The sequence below is a fragment of the Moschus berezovskii genome, chromosome 27 (genome assembly GCF_049115385.1).
Source record: "Moschus berezovskii isolate FMDL1 chromosome 27, NW_MosBer_1.0, whole genome shotgun sequence".
In the NCBI taxonomy this organism is placed as follows: Eukaryota; Metazoa; Chordata; class Mammalia; order Artiodactyla; family Moschidae; genus Moschus; species Moschus berezovskii.
In genome coordinates, this window is record NC_142486.1 from 41,631,955 (window position 1) to 41,645,929 (window position 13,975).

The 13,975-nt window shown below is 64.0% G+C and overlaps 2 protein-coding genes across 3 annotated transcripts; one reads left to right on the plus strand and one right to left on the minus strand.

The window, feature by feature from the left end:
* Positions 1 to 803: 803 nt before the first annotated feature.
* On the plus strand, positions 804 to 9,876 carry LOC129545823 (mesothelin-like protein). Its single transcript, XM_088833055.1, has 21 exons — positions 804 to 850; positions 977 to 1,120; positions 1,461 to 1,590; positions 2,066 to 2,118; positions 2,187 to 2,275; positions 3,005 to 3,125; positions 4,162 to 4,282; positions 4,840 to 4,925; positions 5,025 to 5,151; positions 5,224 to 5,414; positions 5,684 to 5,774; positions 5,987 to 6,128; positions 6,478 to 6,665; positions 6,742 to 6,897; positions 6,974 to 7,101; positions 7,916 to 8,046; positions 8,128 to 8,222; positions 8,419 to 8,674; positions 9,130 to 9,327; positions 9,359 to 9,463; positions 9,638 to 9,876. Exons 1-21 carry the CDS (start codon positions 804 to 806, stop codon positions 9,874 to 9,876), a joined length of 2,838 nt encoding a protein of 945 aa, XP_088689181.1.
* On the minus strand, positions 9,860 to 13,396 carry MSLN (mesothelin). Of its 2 annotated transcripts, none has more exons than XM_088832940.1 (10): positions 13,214 to 13,396; positions 12,679 to 12,722; positions 12,471 to 12,570; positions 11,697 to 11,875; positions 11,451 to 11,534; positions 11,131 to 11,273; positions 10,925 to 11,052; positions 10,515 to 10,609; positions 10,120 to 10,306; positions 9,860 to 10,044 (listed from the first exon to the last, which is right to left on the minus strand). In XM_088832940.1, exons 1-10 carry the CDS (start codon positions 13,296 to 13,298, stop codon positions 9,950 to 9,952), a joined length of 1,140 nt encoding a protein of 379 aa, XP_088689066.1. In that variant the 5' UTR covers positions 13,299 to 13,396; the 3' UTR covers positions 9,860 to 9,949. The 2 variants fall into 2 exon arrangements, with proteins under 2 accessions (XP_088689066.1, XP_055265067.2); XM_055409092.2 differs by having other exon boundaries at positions 11,451 to 11,606; positions 13,214 to 13,393.
* Positions 13,397 to 13,975: the final 579 nt, after the last annotated feature.

A 13,975-nucleotide genomic window follows, 5' to 3' on the forward strand; every position in this document is an offset into this window, starting at 1 on the left:
AAGCTGGGACAGAGGGCCTCACTACAGCCCGGCACTTGCTGTGTTGCTGTGGTCATCTGTCCACCCGGGGCCTGGGGTGCCCTGGAGGCTGAGCCCAAATAGGGTAGCGAGCATCTTCCTCCTGCACTCACTGGTCTGTAGGGAGTGTCCTCCACCCGGCCCGGGCTCTTGGGTGGGTGGAGACCCTATCACCAAGTGACAACTGAGCGCTTGAGAGCTGACTGGCCAGCCTCGGAGGGGGGGGTCAGTGCTGGGGCCCAGAGTGAGACTGCCCATCTCCTGTGGGGTCCACCCCCTGAACCCCACCCCCTACAGACTCTAAGTGTCACTGTTGGGCCAGCTGGACAGGGACTCACTGGACAGCTTTCAGGAGGGAGGGGCTGTCTCCACCGGCTCTGCGTGCCCTCCAGCTGTCGTTGCTGTGACTCGCCTTCTAGGGGCTGGGGACTGGCCCTCAGCTGGTCCCTCCAACCGTCAGGCCCCCAGGGTCAGCGCCTTGGCTTGTATGTGGCTGGCTTGATGGGCACGTGGCCCTGGGTAAGCTGGCCCTGCCAGGCAGATGTGGTGAAAGCCGGGGGCTGGGCACCAGGCATGTGTGACCGGCATGTTCCTCCCATCAAGGCCGCCTGCACACCCTCCGTGCCCCACAGTGCACACATGTGCGGCCACGTGTGGGAAGCTCTGCTCCAGCACCCACAGAACAGAAACACACCACTCGTGTCACTCAGCCCAGACGCCACAGTGGGGAACACAAGCACCTCCTGCATATGTGTGCCTGTGTGTGCTCCTGGGGATATATAGACATGCGCGTGTGCTCACAGGTGGACGCTGGCACACACGTCAAGTGCAGGTGCGCACACACGACCCTCAGGGCAAGATCATGCCTGAGCCAGGCCCCCCTGAGTGGGGAGGGATGTGTGCTGGACCGCCGCCAACCGTGAGCTAAGCCTCCTGCTCCCACGGGGCTGGGGAGCAGGTGCCCGCTGTGCCTGGGGCCCCCAGGGGCTGACAAGGCAGCGTCACCTGGTATAGCCCCAGCCCCTCCCCTACACATCTGCCTGGAGGGCGTTGCTGCCGGAGTGGGTGGCTGGGAGGGCAGGGTGCTGAGCGGGGCATGGAGGTGAGCAGAGACACGGGCGCTCCCACCTTGCACCACCCCCGTGCTCCGAGGCTCAGTTGCAGGGGCTGACCCCAAGTGGGCTGGGACCCCGTATCTGGAGTCTACAGCATCCCAGCGTCCGACACCTGCCGCCTGGACCCTGAGCAGCCTCCTCCAGGACAGACGGCATTCTTAGTGCTCAGGTGAGGGGCAGGGAGGGGCAGGAGCCACCACCGAACGGACACACAGGGGCCCAGTTGTGAGTCGGGCCTCCTTGCAGCCCCAGGCAGGTAGCTGAGCCCCTCCGAGCCTCCATATTGCCCCCATGTGGGGGGGTTACCTCCCTATCTTCTTCATGCAGAGCCCAGAGGCCTGCAGGTACCCCAAGCCGGCAGCCTATGCATGGCCGTGGCCCAGGGACCAGTAATATGGAACAGGCTCCCTGCCGCTGCCCCCACCCCAGGCCTGTTTTGGCCTCCACCATGGCCAAGGTGCCCAACAGGCTGCAGCATGGGTTGTGCCTGTGGCCGGGTCTCACTGGGCGTCCGAGATCTGGGAGGGGAAGGGGGCTCCCTGGGCACCGGGTGTGGGGTGAAGCTGGGCGGCACCAGGGCAGGTCGGGGCCACCAGGCCTCTCCCAGCTGCTGCAGGCACTCACTGGGTCCTGGAGGTCCACCCCCCCACCCCACCCCCCAGAGCTGTCGAGAGATTTGTTCATGGGAGACATGGCAGCCAAGCCCATGGGTCCCCTGAACCTGACCTGCAATAAGAAAGGCCCCAGAATCCGGCCTGGCTCCCCCACAGCCCCACTGCTCCCTTTTGTTCCAGAGATTCACTGTTTGTGGGTTGTGCCTGAAACACAGCTGCAGCCCAAGATTCGGGTCCCCTGCCCCGTGTGACCCTGGGTGGTGACCTCCCCTCTGCAACCCCCTAGCCCCGCCTCACCACCTTCCATCTCCTGTCCAGCTTGACCTGGACCCACTACCTGTGACCCCGCTGCCTTCCTGCCAGGACGACCAGTGGGCACCACACAGCCATGGGCCCCAGAGCAGGTGAGATGATTCTCTCTCCCTCTCTTTGGGGGCAGCGCCCATGGCTGGCTCCTGAGGGTGGCGGAACCACGCTCCCCCCTCCTGAGCCTCTACCTGGGGTCCTACCTTGGGCCCACCACTGGGGGTGAGGGGAGCAAAGGGGGCGGCACAGATGGGACACTGGGCCGTGGGGACAAGGCAGGGGCAAGGGGGCCACGGCCGGGAAAGGCTGAGCAATTGCGGAGCAGGAGGAGGTGGGTGCTGACCCCTGTCCCTTGCTGGGGGGTCTTGGGGCTCAGAGTATGAGGGCAGAAGCGCAGGAGGGAGAAGGGGCACTCCCGTGGACACTGCTGGGCCCATGTGTGGGCCATCACAGAGGGGTGCACGCGTTCCCGACTGCCGCCGGCCACACACGCACACAGTCACACACACGTATACACGTCACATACGCGTGTGCACACCGCCACAAATGTGTGCACACCGCCACACGCGAGCAGAAACACACAACTGTGTACACGTCATCACACACGCACATACACACCATCACACGCGTGTGTACACTGCCTCACCAGCAGACACAGATATACTGTGTGGGCACGAAGGCCACCACAGACGTGTACACCCCACCACACGTGTGGATACTCCACCACACAGGTGCACACGCACACAGCACCAGACAGTAGACACACTGCCACACACGCCTGCCTGGTAAGAGCTGCCTGATGCTCAGGACCGGGCCGGCGCATAGGTGCCCAGCTCCCCAGGCGGTGCTCCCCAGTGTCAGGGGCGGTCACAAGCCCACCCGGGATGCAGGGTCCTGGCGGACCCACACGGGACGCTCCCACACACGTGCGCGTGGCCTGTTCTGTTCCAGGTGCCCTGGTGAGCCCGGGCCTCGCCCTCCTGGTGTCACTCACTGCCCATTGCTCTCACCCCCAGGCCGAGGGCGCCTCCCAGGGAGGCCTGGATGCCAGCAGGGCCGACCTGTGGGCCAGGTGAGTGCAGGCTCTGAGTCCACAATCAGGTTTCCTGCAGCAGATTCCCTGGGTGGGGGTGAGGAGGGACCACCTCCAGGGTCTGCTCACGGTGCGCGGGCATGGCTGAGCAGGGCTCCGACACAGAAGCCTGGCCCCGGCGGCCCAGGTCACTCGCTGGAGATGGCTCTGGGCCTCTGGTGTCCTGCACCAGAGTCACACCCACACAGCTGCAACAGGCCCCCCTCCTCGACCTGAAGACAGTCACTTCCTGTCCTGAGGCCTCTCAGTTTCCTTCTCTCCACCCTGAGCCTGGCTGCCCTCTCAGGCCCCAAACTGAAACCCATCTAGGGGGTCTCCTGGTGGGAGTTAGAAGTCACTGGTCTGCCTCCATCAATGGACCAATCAACTGAACCACCAGGCAGGGCTGCAGGCCAAGCTGGACCAGTCGGGCCCTGGCTGTGGTCTTGTGAGACCTGACCCTCGCTGGTGCACAGGTCTTCTTAGAGTCACACCACGAGGACAGCCTGGCTGTGGGCACCCAGCACGTGCCCTCCAAACCCTCAGCCATCTTGGGGCCTTGGAGCCCTAAGCTCCAGAACTGGGGCCCTGGTACCAGGCCTCAGACCCAGGGTCTGGACAGGGGTCACTTTTAATATGTATTATTTTTAAAAAATTCATTTGGCTGTGCCGGGTCTCATTTGCAACATGCAGGATATTCAGTCTTCCCTGCACACACGGGATCTTTAGTTGTGGCATACAAACCCTTGGTTGCAACATACAGGACCTAGCTCCAACAGGAGTCAAACCCGGGCCCCAGTATTGGGAGTGTGGAGTCTTGGCCACTGGACCACCAGAGAAGTCTCTGGACAGGGGCTCCTTGTAAGCCCTGCTCATACCTTGGAGCCTTGGCACCACACGGGTGCCCTCAGGGGGGCGTCCACACCTCCTGCATCTCTCACCCTCACCCCAAGTTGAGGAGTCTGACCTCCGTCCCAAATACTGCAGTCTGGGGTCCCCACTCCTGCCCCTCACCGTCAGCCTCCTTTCTGCCCAGTGCCAGCGCCTCCCTCCTGCAAGGCTTCTGGTGCCAGCCGGCCAGCCAGCTGTCCCGCAACCAACTTGCAGCTCTCATCAGGAGGATGGCAACGCAACACGTCCTCCTCAGAGCCTGGCAGGTCAGCAGCGGCCACTGCCAAGACTGCTTGGGGGTCGAGGGCAGGGGTGGACTCCCTGGAGAATGGCCCCAGGGACAGGCAGGAAGGGAGGCACCCCTAGCAGGGGGCCCGGGCAGCACAAGGCCAGGATCATGGGGTCAGGACGCAGGGTAGTTCTCCTGGAGAACGAGGGCCACTAGACCGACAGTCTTATTATAAAATTAATATAAAATCAGTAATACATTTGACGTGACCTGAGGGGAACGGGACAAGATGTCCAGGCGGGGGTGGATTGGGTAAGTGGACCCTTAGTGAGCCACCATGGTGGGGCCCAACACCAGAGGGGAGGGGCTCTGGGCTGGTGTTCCCTGTCCTGAGGCCGGTTCTCACCTGGAGGTGGATGCAGGAAGAGGCGGACAAGAAGTCAAGTGACAGAGAGCCGCCAGGCAGGAGGAGGGGTCGGTGGACAGGGACAGGGCTGAGAGGTGGGTGGGGGCTCCAGGGAGGTCCCAGTCAGAGCGGAGGGCCGAGGAGAGCCCAGGCCATGCAGCAAGTGACACGCTGCCCGCCCTGCCCAGCTCAGCTGCCTGGCCAACCTGGCCGCCCTACAAGGTCTCCAGGGTGACTTCGAGCTCCACCCCCCCGACCTGCTGCTCTTCTACAAGTGAGTGACCTTCCCCACCCAGCACCCTACCGTGTGGGCTGAGCACACTCCCGGGGCACCCCCATCGGCCCTCCCAGCGGCCCCCCAACCTTTCTGCAGCCTGACGCAGGTGAAGGAAGCGGACTGCCGGGCCTTCATCCACCGCGCCGCCCAGGGAGACACAGAGCTGCTGGCCAACCTGCCCGACCAGAGGGCCGCCCTGCGGCACAGGGCCCTGGTCTGCCTGGTAGGCGCCGTGGGCCGGGCAGCCGGGCGATGGGCTGTGGGGCCAGGCCCATGCTGACCAGCTGTCCTGCAGGGAGGGCCCCGGCCAAGGCTCAGTGCCTCCGACCTGCTGCTCCTTGGGATCCTGGTGTGCGACATGGACGCGTCCAGCATCGTGGCCGCAGACCCCCATGTGCTGCAGAACCTGCAGCACTGTCCCCGGCTCACCACTGCCCAGCAGGCGGCCCTCAACAGGCTGCTGGCCAGCGGCAGGACCGTCCTCGGGTGGGTGGGGGCCCCTCCCTTCTGCCTAGGCCTCCCCTCCTGCAGACGAGAGAAGAGGCAGCCTAGGTGTGGATGTTCACAGCCCCACTGACCTCCAAGTCCGACCCAGCTCACGCCTCACCCTGACCCTGCAGCCCACGGGGTACCCAGAGGCCTGGGGTGGGAGCGTCCACTGGGTAGGCCCTGAGATCGGCACTCGGGGAGAGCAAGAGGCCTGAGGGGTCCCGGTGCTGCTCAGGACCCAACTTGGAGTCCCCTTTGCACACCAGGCCCCCCGGCTCCTGGAACCTGGAGGGGCTGCGGGCTCTGGGACACCTGGCCTCATACATCAGCCCTGGGCTGTGGATGCAGCTGCAGGAGGTAGGGCAATGCCCCAGGTGGGGTGATGGGGGGGAAGGGGGATCCAGCTGACCTTCCACCAGCCTGTCCAGCCCTGAGGGCCAGCCTGTAGCCACTCTGGTACCCAAGTGGTGTCCCCAGTCTCTCACCGTCATGGGTTTCCTGTCTGAGGGGAAGAAGAAGGGAACAGGTGGCCCTCCCCAGGGTGTGGACTCTCCAGGCCTGCCCGCCAGGCCGTGGGCCTGGACTTTTTCCGCAGCATAGTGGCCGCGTGCCGGGCAGGGCAGCTCAGGCAGCGTGATGCCAGGCGCTTTGTCACCAGCTTCCTCGAGGCCAAGTCCAAGGCAGTGTCCTCACCATCCAAGCGGGACACAGGTCAGTGTGGCCACCATGGCCTGGGGATGCTGCGTCCCCCTCTGCTCGGGTTTCTCATCCTGCAGTGGGGGCCCCAGAGGCATGGCACCCTCTGCCTGGACCTCCTGAGCTTGGTCAGGGCCTGCGTCCTGGCCGGGGGGAGTGGTCAGAGTCTGGTGGGGCTGGTTTGGGCATTGAGATCATGGTCAGGGTTGACTCAGCCTGGTCTTGGCCAAGTTTTCGGCTAGGAGTCAAGATTGGAAAGAGTCAAGGTTAGGAGTGAGGTGGGGCCCAAAGTCAGCAGTGGTGGTCAGCTCAGGCAGAGGCTGACCAGCCGGGTCCTAAACACCCGCACCCCACCATACCACAGGGAGACCCTGCGTCCGTGGCAACATCACTGCGGCCACCCTGCACGACGACCTCTTCCTGGTGCGCTACGACTGTGGGCAGCTCGAGTCCTGCCTGAGCAGCCACGTGCTCAGGGCCAACCTGGACCCCCTGCTGCAGCACCCGCTGCCCGCTGAGTGCCAGCAAGTCGTCAAAGCTAAGCTAGCCAGGGTGTGCTAGGGCCCGGCGGTGGGAGGGGCTGGGGGTCGGTGGTGTGGCCTGACCACCACCTGTCGCCCACCTGCAGGTCTACCCAGGCGGAGTCCCTGAGGAGCAACTGCGGCTCATCCCCTCGCTGGTCTACCTCTACTCCCTCTCAGAGATCGGCCAGTGGCACATCACGTCCAAGGACACGGTCGTGACCCTGCTGGCCCCAGATGGGGCCCTGGAAAACCAGACTGAGGTGAGGGTGGGTGGGGGTGTGGTGGGCGGGGGACCCTCGCTGACCCTGGCCTTGCTGACCCCAACCTTGCCTGCAGGCCATCCTGCAGAAGTTCCTGGACCTCAATGGCACCGTCACTGGTGCACTGCTTGTGGCCATCGGGGGCTCTCGCCTCTGCTGGATGAGCCCCCGGCAGATCCAGGCCATCCAGCCCTCAGAGTTCCGGTGAGCCCCCTTCAGAGTTCCGTTGAGCCCCCCTCAGAGTTACAGTGAGTCCCCATCAGAGTTCCCACCCCTACCTCGGAGCCAGCTCCACTCCTCAGCCAAGGCAGGCCCAGGTGGGGGTCCAGGCCAGGCCTTTCAAGGTCACCAGCTTCCCATGGCCGCAGCGACAAAAGTTTACAAGCAGAGTGACTGAAAGCAACAGAATCGTGTCCTCTCATAGTCTGGAGGCCGGAAATCTGAAATCCAGGGGTGCAGGGCCATGCTCCTTCTGAGATCTGAAGGGGAGGCTCCTTCCTCCTCTCCCAGCTTCGGGGGCCCCATCACCCGTCTCTGCCTCCCTGCGCATACCTTCCTGTCTTCTTTGGACATCAGTCATTAATTTAGGGCCCACCCTAAGTCAGTGTGGGCTGACTCATTGGAAAAAACCCTGATGCTGGGAAAGGTTGAGGGCAGGAGAAGGGGACGACAGAGGATGAGACGGTTGGATGGCATCACCGACTCGATGGATGTGAGTCTGAGCAAACTCTGGGAGATGGTGAAGGCCAAGGGAACCTGGCGTGCTGCAGTCCATGGGGTCGCCAAGCCGTACACGACTCGGAGACAGAAGAACTAAGTCAGGGTGACCGCATCTTAATCTGATTACGTGTACAAACAGGAAAGACCCTATCTCCAAATCAGGTCACACTGTGAGGTTCTTGGTACGCCTGCGTCCACTCTACAGAGCCCAGTACCGAGGGCAAGGATAAGAGGGCGGGGCCGGTGTCTCCAGGTGGAGGGCCCCTGGCCTGCCCACGAGCCGCGCCCCCTCCCCCAGGCTGGCCGGGGCCCTGGACATCTCCTCCTGCCCTCAGACCCGCAAGGACGTGCTGTTTGACAAGGCCCGCGAGGCCTTCGCCAGCGCCAGCACCACGGACACCTACTACCGCTTCATGCGCCCCTACCTCGGTGAGACCTGGGCGGCGTGGGGCCCGCCTCCCGGAGGCCCCGCCCTCGAGGCCCTGCCCCTCACCGCTGCCCCGCCCCTAGGCGGTGCCCCCGTGGAGGAGCTGCGGCACCTGGCCCAGGCTAACGTCTCCATGGACATCGACACCTTCACCAACCTGAACCCCCGAGTGCTGCAGGTGAGTGGGGGCTGCCCGTCAGGGGGAGTCGGGGAGCCTTAGGTCGCGGTCTGCAGGCCCCAACACCCCGAAGTCTGAGGTGTGCACAGTGTGGACCCCAGGTCACTTCTCCCAGGTGTTTCTCAGGGTCTTACCACCCCCGCCTCCTGCCAAGCGCTGACCCCTTCCCTCCTCCACCCCTCACTGCCCCCCGCAGAGCCTGAGCGTGGGCAACGTGACGACGCTGCTGGGTCCGAACGTGGGGGACCTGCAGAAGGCTCGGAGCCACCCCATCATCAGCTCCTGGCTCCGCAGCCTCAATCGGTCAGCCCTGAGCGAGCTGGGCCTGGACACGGATCCCACCGGCCCCACCAGCTCTGCCCACTCGACCACTGGGACACCCAGCACCACTCTCTGGACGCACCATCGAGCCCCCACCTCAGAAGGGCCTGGGAGCAACGCCCCCAGCTCGGGTACCCTGCACCCACCCTCCCCCTGGGGTGGGCCATCCCCTCTCTGCTTTGTGTGCCCCTGCCCCCCCCACGACACACTCCCTCCCTCCCCCTCCCCTCCCTCCTCCCCAACACCCGCTACTGGCTTCTCTTTCGCCCAATCTCATTCTCTGCTGGCGACACTTCCCATCTGCCTCCTTGGATGACACGTGGGTGACACTGACTTAGCCCTGCATTGCCTGCTGAGTTAGTGAAGACACAGTCACCTCCCCAAACCTGCTGAGCAGCAGAAAGTGGAGGATGGGCAAGCTCTGAGGTCCCCATTGGGGCCCAGAATAGCGGCCCTACCTGGGGGTCCTCACTGCTCTTCCCCACCCTCAGGGACGGTGGGAGGTGTGGGCCCTGAGCCTGAGACGCAGGGCAGCCTGGGAGCTCCCAGCTGGACTGAAGGTGCTCCCTCCATGTCCTACCTGCAGGCAGCCCACCAGCCCACCTGGGGTACCTGCCACTGGCTATGGCCTTGCCCGCAGGCCTCCTGTGGCTGCTGTATGGGGGCACCCCAAGGCCCAGCTGGGACCACCCGCAGGGCATCTGTGGCATGGTGGAGGACCGCACTGCTCCAGCTCCACATGCAGGAGAACAGGGGTTGGCACGTGGAGCTGGATGCCTGCCTAGACCAAGATGCAGGCCCCAGGGGACCTGGCCACATCCCCCATCCTAGGGGCGTGCAGGGCCAGTCCCTGCCTATGCCCAGCTCCCAGGACCTGGAGCCAGAGCGAAGCCCTGGGCCCGGGGTCACTGCCAAAGCCAGTGAGGGAGATGCTGCCCCTGTGCTCAGGCTTCTTCTGTGGACTGACTTGGCCAACTGACTTGAATAAAGGACAAGGTGATCTTTCTGCCTGTGTCCCTTTGCTCTGGGCCTGAGGAGGGGCAGAGCCCTTCTCAGCTGGGATCAGGACTCCAACTGGCCATCTCCCCTGGCAGTTGTGTCACCAGAAGCCACCTGGAGCATTGACCTGGACTCCGGGGAGACCCTGCCTGGAAACTGCGCCAGGAAGGCCCTGAGGGCCTCCTGCCTGGAGCCCCTCCCCCTTCCAAGTGCGCGTGGGAGGGGCTGCAACCCAAGTGGCCCTGTGCAAGGGGCACAGCTGTCAGGGCTCCCCTTCAGTCCTCAGAACACCACGGGGCACCTCTACAAGAGGGGAATGGGGTTCTTTTATTGAGCTGCGGAGCCCTCAGGGTCCAAGCCCGGCAGGGTCTCCACGCAGTGCCGGTCGCCAGGGCACAGCAGCAGGCTCAGCTCAGGGCCAAGACCAGGAGCAGACTTGCGGTCACGGTGAGCACAGGTCCAGGCCCTTGTCCGAGGCGGTGGGGGCCTCCTGAGGAGGCCTCTGCACAAAGAATAGGCGCCTCAGCCCCTGCCCCTCACTCTGCCCGACACCACCCAGCCGGCCACCCCAGCCCACCTCGGCCGTGGAGGTCCAGAACCAGGTAGCCGTTGGGGATGCCGCCGCCAAGCCCTAGCCCCAGCCTGTCCAGGTCCTCCTGCGACTGCCGGGAGATCCAGTCCCGCAGGGGCACGCTCCCCGCCTCAGCCTTCAGGCCCACCAGGTTTGGGCCCAGAAGTTTCTGCACCTCAGCCACGGTGAGCGACTGCCAGAGCCCACAGGCGGCAGTCAGAGTCCGCCTGCATTTTCCCAGAGGCTTCCGGCTTCTCCTGCGCCCAAACCACTCCGACACCTCACCCACGGACCCCACCGTAGCCTCTGTAGACCCTGGAAGGGGCTTTGATGGCCACCCCCCCAGACCCCGCCCCTAGAGCCCCCGCCCATGGGAGGCCCCGACTTTCCCCCTGTCGTACCAGCACCGCCTCTGTTGGCAGTTTCTTGAATGCAGCCACGTCTATACTGATGTTCTGCCAAGTAAAAACCCGCAGGTCTTCTGTGGAGGCCCCACCTGCCCTCGGGGAGAGGAGCCCCCAAATGTGAGACCATGCAGCAGCCCCCAGTCCCACCCTCTGACCACAGGCTACCAGAAGCCACTTCTTTTACCGAGAGTCCCTTTTCCTAAGTAATTCCTGGGCCCCTGGTTTGCCTGCTGACTACCTGACCCTCTGGGTTGGAGGAGAGGTTGGAGGTGCCCAGAACTCACAGAGTCTCAGCCAACACACACTTGAAGGGACAGACTGTGAACACTGGTCACGCCGCCACTGGACAGCCCAAAGACAGGGGAGCCTCAGGCATCATTCCCCCCATATCTTCCCGGGCTCACCTAGGAAGGGCTTGATCCTTGTGAAGTATTCAGACCTGCTGACGTTCTGGAAGGCCATGCGGGCCTTGTGGTAGAGGACAGCCATCTGCGGCGGGCTGCATGCATCCAGGTCCTGGGGTGTGGTCATCCTAGGGAGGCAGCGTGGGGCCGGGCAGTGAGCTTGGAGCACAGCACTCCCACCAGCCCCAACAGACCCCAGGACTCACCAAAGCACGCTGAGCTGCACGGAGCCCAGCTGCTCGGGGCGGAGGAAGCACAGATAGGCAGGGCGGAAGGTGGCCAGGGTGTCTAGGGCGGCCTTGTCCAGCTGGCCCCCTCCCCCTACATAGCGGGCAATCAGGGCAGCCACCTGTGGGAGGAGGCCACTCAGTGCTTGGGGCAGGGAGAGATGTATGCCCCTGACCTGGACCACCTCATGCCCTGTGCCATCCCCAGGCCTGTGCCATCTCACACTGCGCCCCCCCCCCACTGGACCTGCACAGCCTCACACCCTATGCCTGCCCCTCCACACCCCCACAGCTCTCACCTGAGAATCCACCCCATGCCCTTGGCTGACTTTGAGCAGAGATTTCACAGTGTCCAGGGAATTCACATTCCACTTGTGGATGTCCTCAGGGGTGACGTAAAGGAAGAAGTAACTCAGGTGCTCGATCAGGGACTGGGGGTACCCCTGCGGGTAGAACTTCCAGGGGAAGGGACCATGAAGGCTGCCGCCATAGCTGGGGCAGCGGGGACATTTGCACTGTGGCGGGCGGGCTGAGCCCTGAACTACCTCATCCAGTTTGCGCTTGAAAATGTGCAGCTGCTGGTAGGTGAAGGGAATCAGGTTCACTTGTCTCATCTGCGCGGCCAGCAGGGTCCCATCCACACAGGCCTCCAGCTCCCACTCCTCATAGAAGAAGAGGTTCTCATCCACCACTTGGGCCTCCCGCCCTGGAGGGCAGGCCTTCTCTGCAGGGACAGCCAGGGGGTGGGGGGTGCTGGGCTTCTCCTGTCAGCCTCCTCCTTCTCCTCCTGCAGGGTCTCCCTGCGCTGAGACCCTGAGCAACACACGACTCTCTGGGTCTCAGTTTGAAAACTGAAAGTCGCTTAGATGTGTGTGACTCTTTGCACAGTCCAGGGAATTCTCCAGGCCAGAACACTGGAGTGGGTAGCCTTTCCCTTCTCTAGGGAATCTTCCCAACCCAGGGATCGAACCCAAGACTGCCACATCGCGGGCAGATTCTTTACCAGCTGAGCCGCCAGGGAAGCCCAAGAATACTGGAGTGGGTAGCCTATCCCTTCTCCAGTGGATCTTTTTGACCCAGGAGTCGAACCAGGGTCTCCTGAGTTGCAGGTGGATTCTTTACCAACTGAGCTATCAGGGAAGCCCAGGCCTTCATTTACCCATCAGCAAAATGGCGCTATTCCATTCACTCTCCCACGTTATCATGATTGAAGGAGCTCAGTGGCCAGGAAGGGCCGCATGTACAGGTAGAGGAGACCTCACAGTGCTAGCCCCCAACCCCCGCCTCCTGACACCAATGGGGCTTGGCTGCCTGCTCACTCTCTGTGCCCCGCCGGGCCCTCGGGAGGAGGACGGTCAGCTCAGGCTGCTGCCAGGACAGGTCCCGGGATGTGCGCTGCAACCTTGAGTTCAGGAGAGCCTGAGAACAGAGCAGGGCTGGGACTGAGAAGGGAGTGTCCTGGGGTCCGAGGAACCCCTCCCAACCAGGGCCAGAAAACCTTCCCCTGACTCCCCAGAGGGTCCTTACCAGTCCCACGTCTGCAGCCTGGGCCCTGGAAGGTAGAACCCAACCTGCAGGGGAGGGGACACCAGGCTTGAGGGGTGGCCAGGGGCTCCACCCTGGGAGGAAGGGGGCCATGGTTGTCCCTCCTGGCCAGCCCCTGGTGTCACGGCCCACGACACCCCACGAAGGAGCACAGGACTTCCCATCCTCCTTGAGCCCCTCTGCTCAGGGCAGGCAGACGCCTGTGCTGTGGGCGCCCTCAGTTTGGTCTGTGCCCCCATCACTACTCTGCTTTGGCCTCCAGCCCCACAGGGCAGGACAGACATAGTCCCCTCTGGGGGCAGAGATCTAGCCGCCTGCCTGGGACTCGCACCTGCTGACATTCAGGACACGGGTCTCCAGAATCAGGGGCACCGGAAGGGGTGGGGGGTCCTGCCCACAGTGGGGGAGCACCCACAGAGCTGGCAGAGCCTTTCCTGAGGCCTGGCCCCCTGAGGACCCCCGTGGCCCTCTGCGCTCTCAGCACTCCAGCGTCCGGCTGCCCACCCGCAGTGCTCACCAAGGCAGAGAAGCAGAAGCAGGAGGCTGCCGCGGGCGGGGCTCCCCCAGGACCCCAGGTGGGGAGGAGCAGTCTGCAAAGCCATGGTTTGCGGAGGACAGGCGCTCTGATGTCCCCACCGCTCCCTACCACTGTGTCCCCCCCACAACACCGCCCCAGGCCAGTGCTGAAAGGGCACCGGGTAGAGGGCTCAGACCTGCACAGGCCTCCAGGTGTCTGTGCAGCGGGCCGGCACCAGCCGGCCCCGGCCCCACCCATCCGGGAAGCCTGCCCCTCCTGCAGGGTCAGGGTGAGTCAGCCCGGCCCCCAGCCGTGAGGGCCCCCAGCTGGCGCAGGCCTCTTGCCCCACAGGGCAGGGCGGGGCAGGACAGGAGTCTCCTGTGAGGAAGCAGGGCCGCTGCTGGCTCTGGCTGACCTCGGTTCCCCACTCAACACAGGGGAGCTGAGCAGACCCCCACCCCACTCCGCAGCATGGTCATCTCCCCCGGGCTTTGTGCAAACCCAGGTCCTGCTGGGGCACCAGGCTCGCAGGGCCCACCAGGTTCCCTCCTGAGCTTCCCCCCAAAGCAGAGGCCTGGGCAGTGCCAAAGGGAGTTCCACAGAGCCTAGGGGTTAGGACCCCGGGCTTTCACTGCTGTGGCACATCTTCAGTCCCTGGTTGGGGAACTGAGGTCACACGTGCCATGTGGTACAGCCAAAACACAACCGAGGGTGACAGACCCTCCCGCCAGTCAGCCCCGCGGGTGCACATTCTGGGGGGAC

Bases quoted from the DNA above. Each gene is read 5' to 3' on its own strand.
- LOC129545823 (XM_088833055.1), top strand. From the start codon at position 804: ATGCGCGTGTGCTCACAGGTGGACGCTGGCACACACGTCAAGTGCAG. The intron at 5,415-5,683 runs GTGGGTGGGGGC...TTTGCACACCAG, and splicing joins AGCGGCAGGACCGTCCTCGG to GCCCCCCGGCTCCTGGAACC. The intron at 8,047-8,127 runs GTGAGACCTGGG...CCCCGCCCCTAG, and splicing joins CTTCATGCGCCCCTACCTCG to GCGGTGCCCCCGTGGAGGAG.
- MSLN (XM_055409092.2), bottom strand. From the start codon at position 13,298: ATGGCTTTGCAGACTGCTCCTCCCCACCTGGGGTCCTGGGGGAGCCCC. The intron at 11,274-11,450 runs GTGAGAGCTGTG...CTCCTCCCACAG, and splicing joins GGCATGGGGTGGATTCTCAG to GTGGCTGCCCTGATTGCCCG. The intron at 10,045-10,119 runs GTGGGCTGGGGT...TTCTTTGTGCAG, and splicing joins TCTGGACCTCCACGGCCGAG to AGGCCTCCTCAGGAGGCCCC.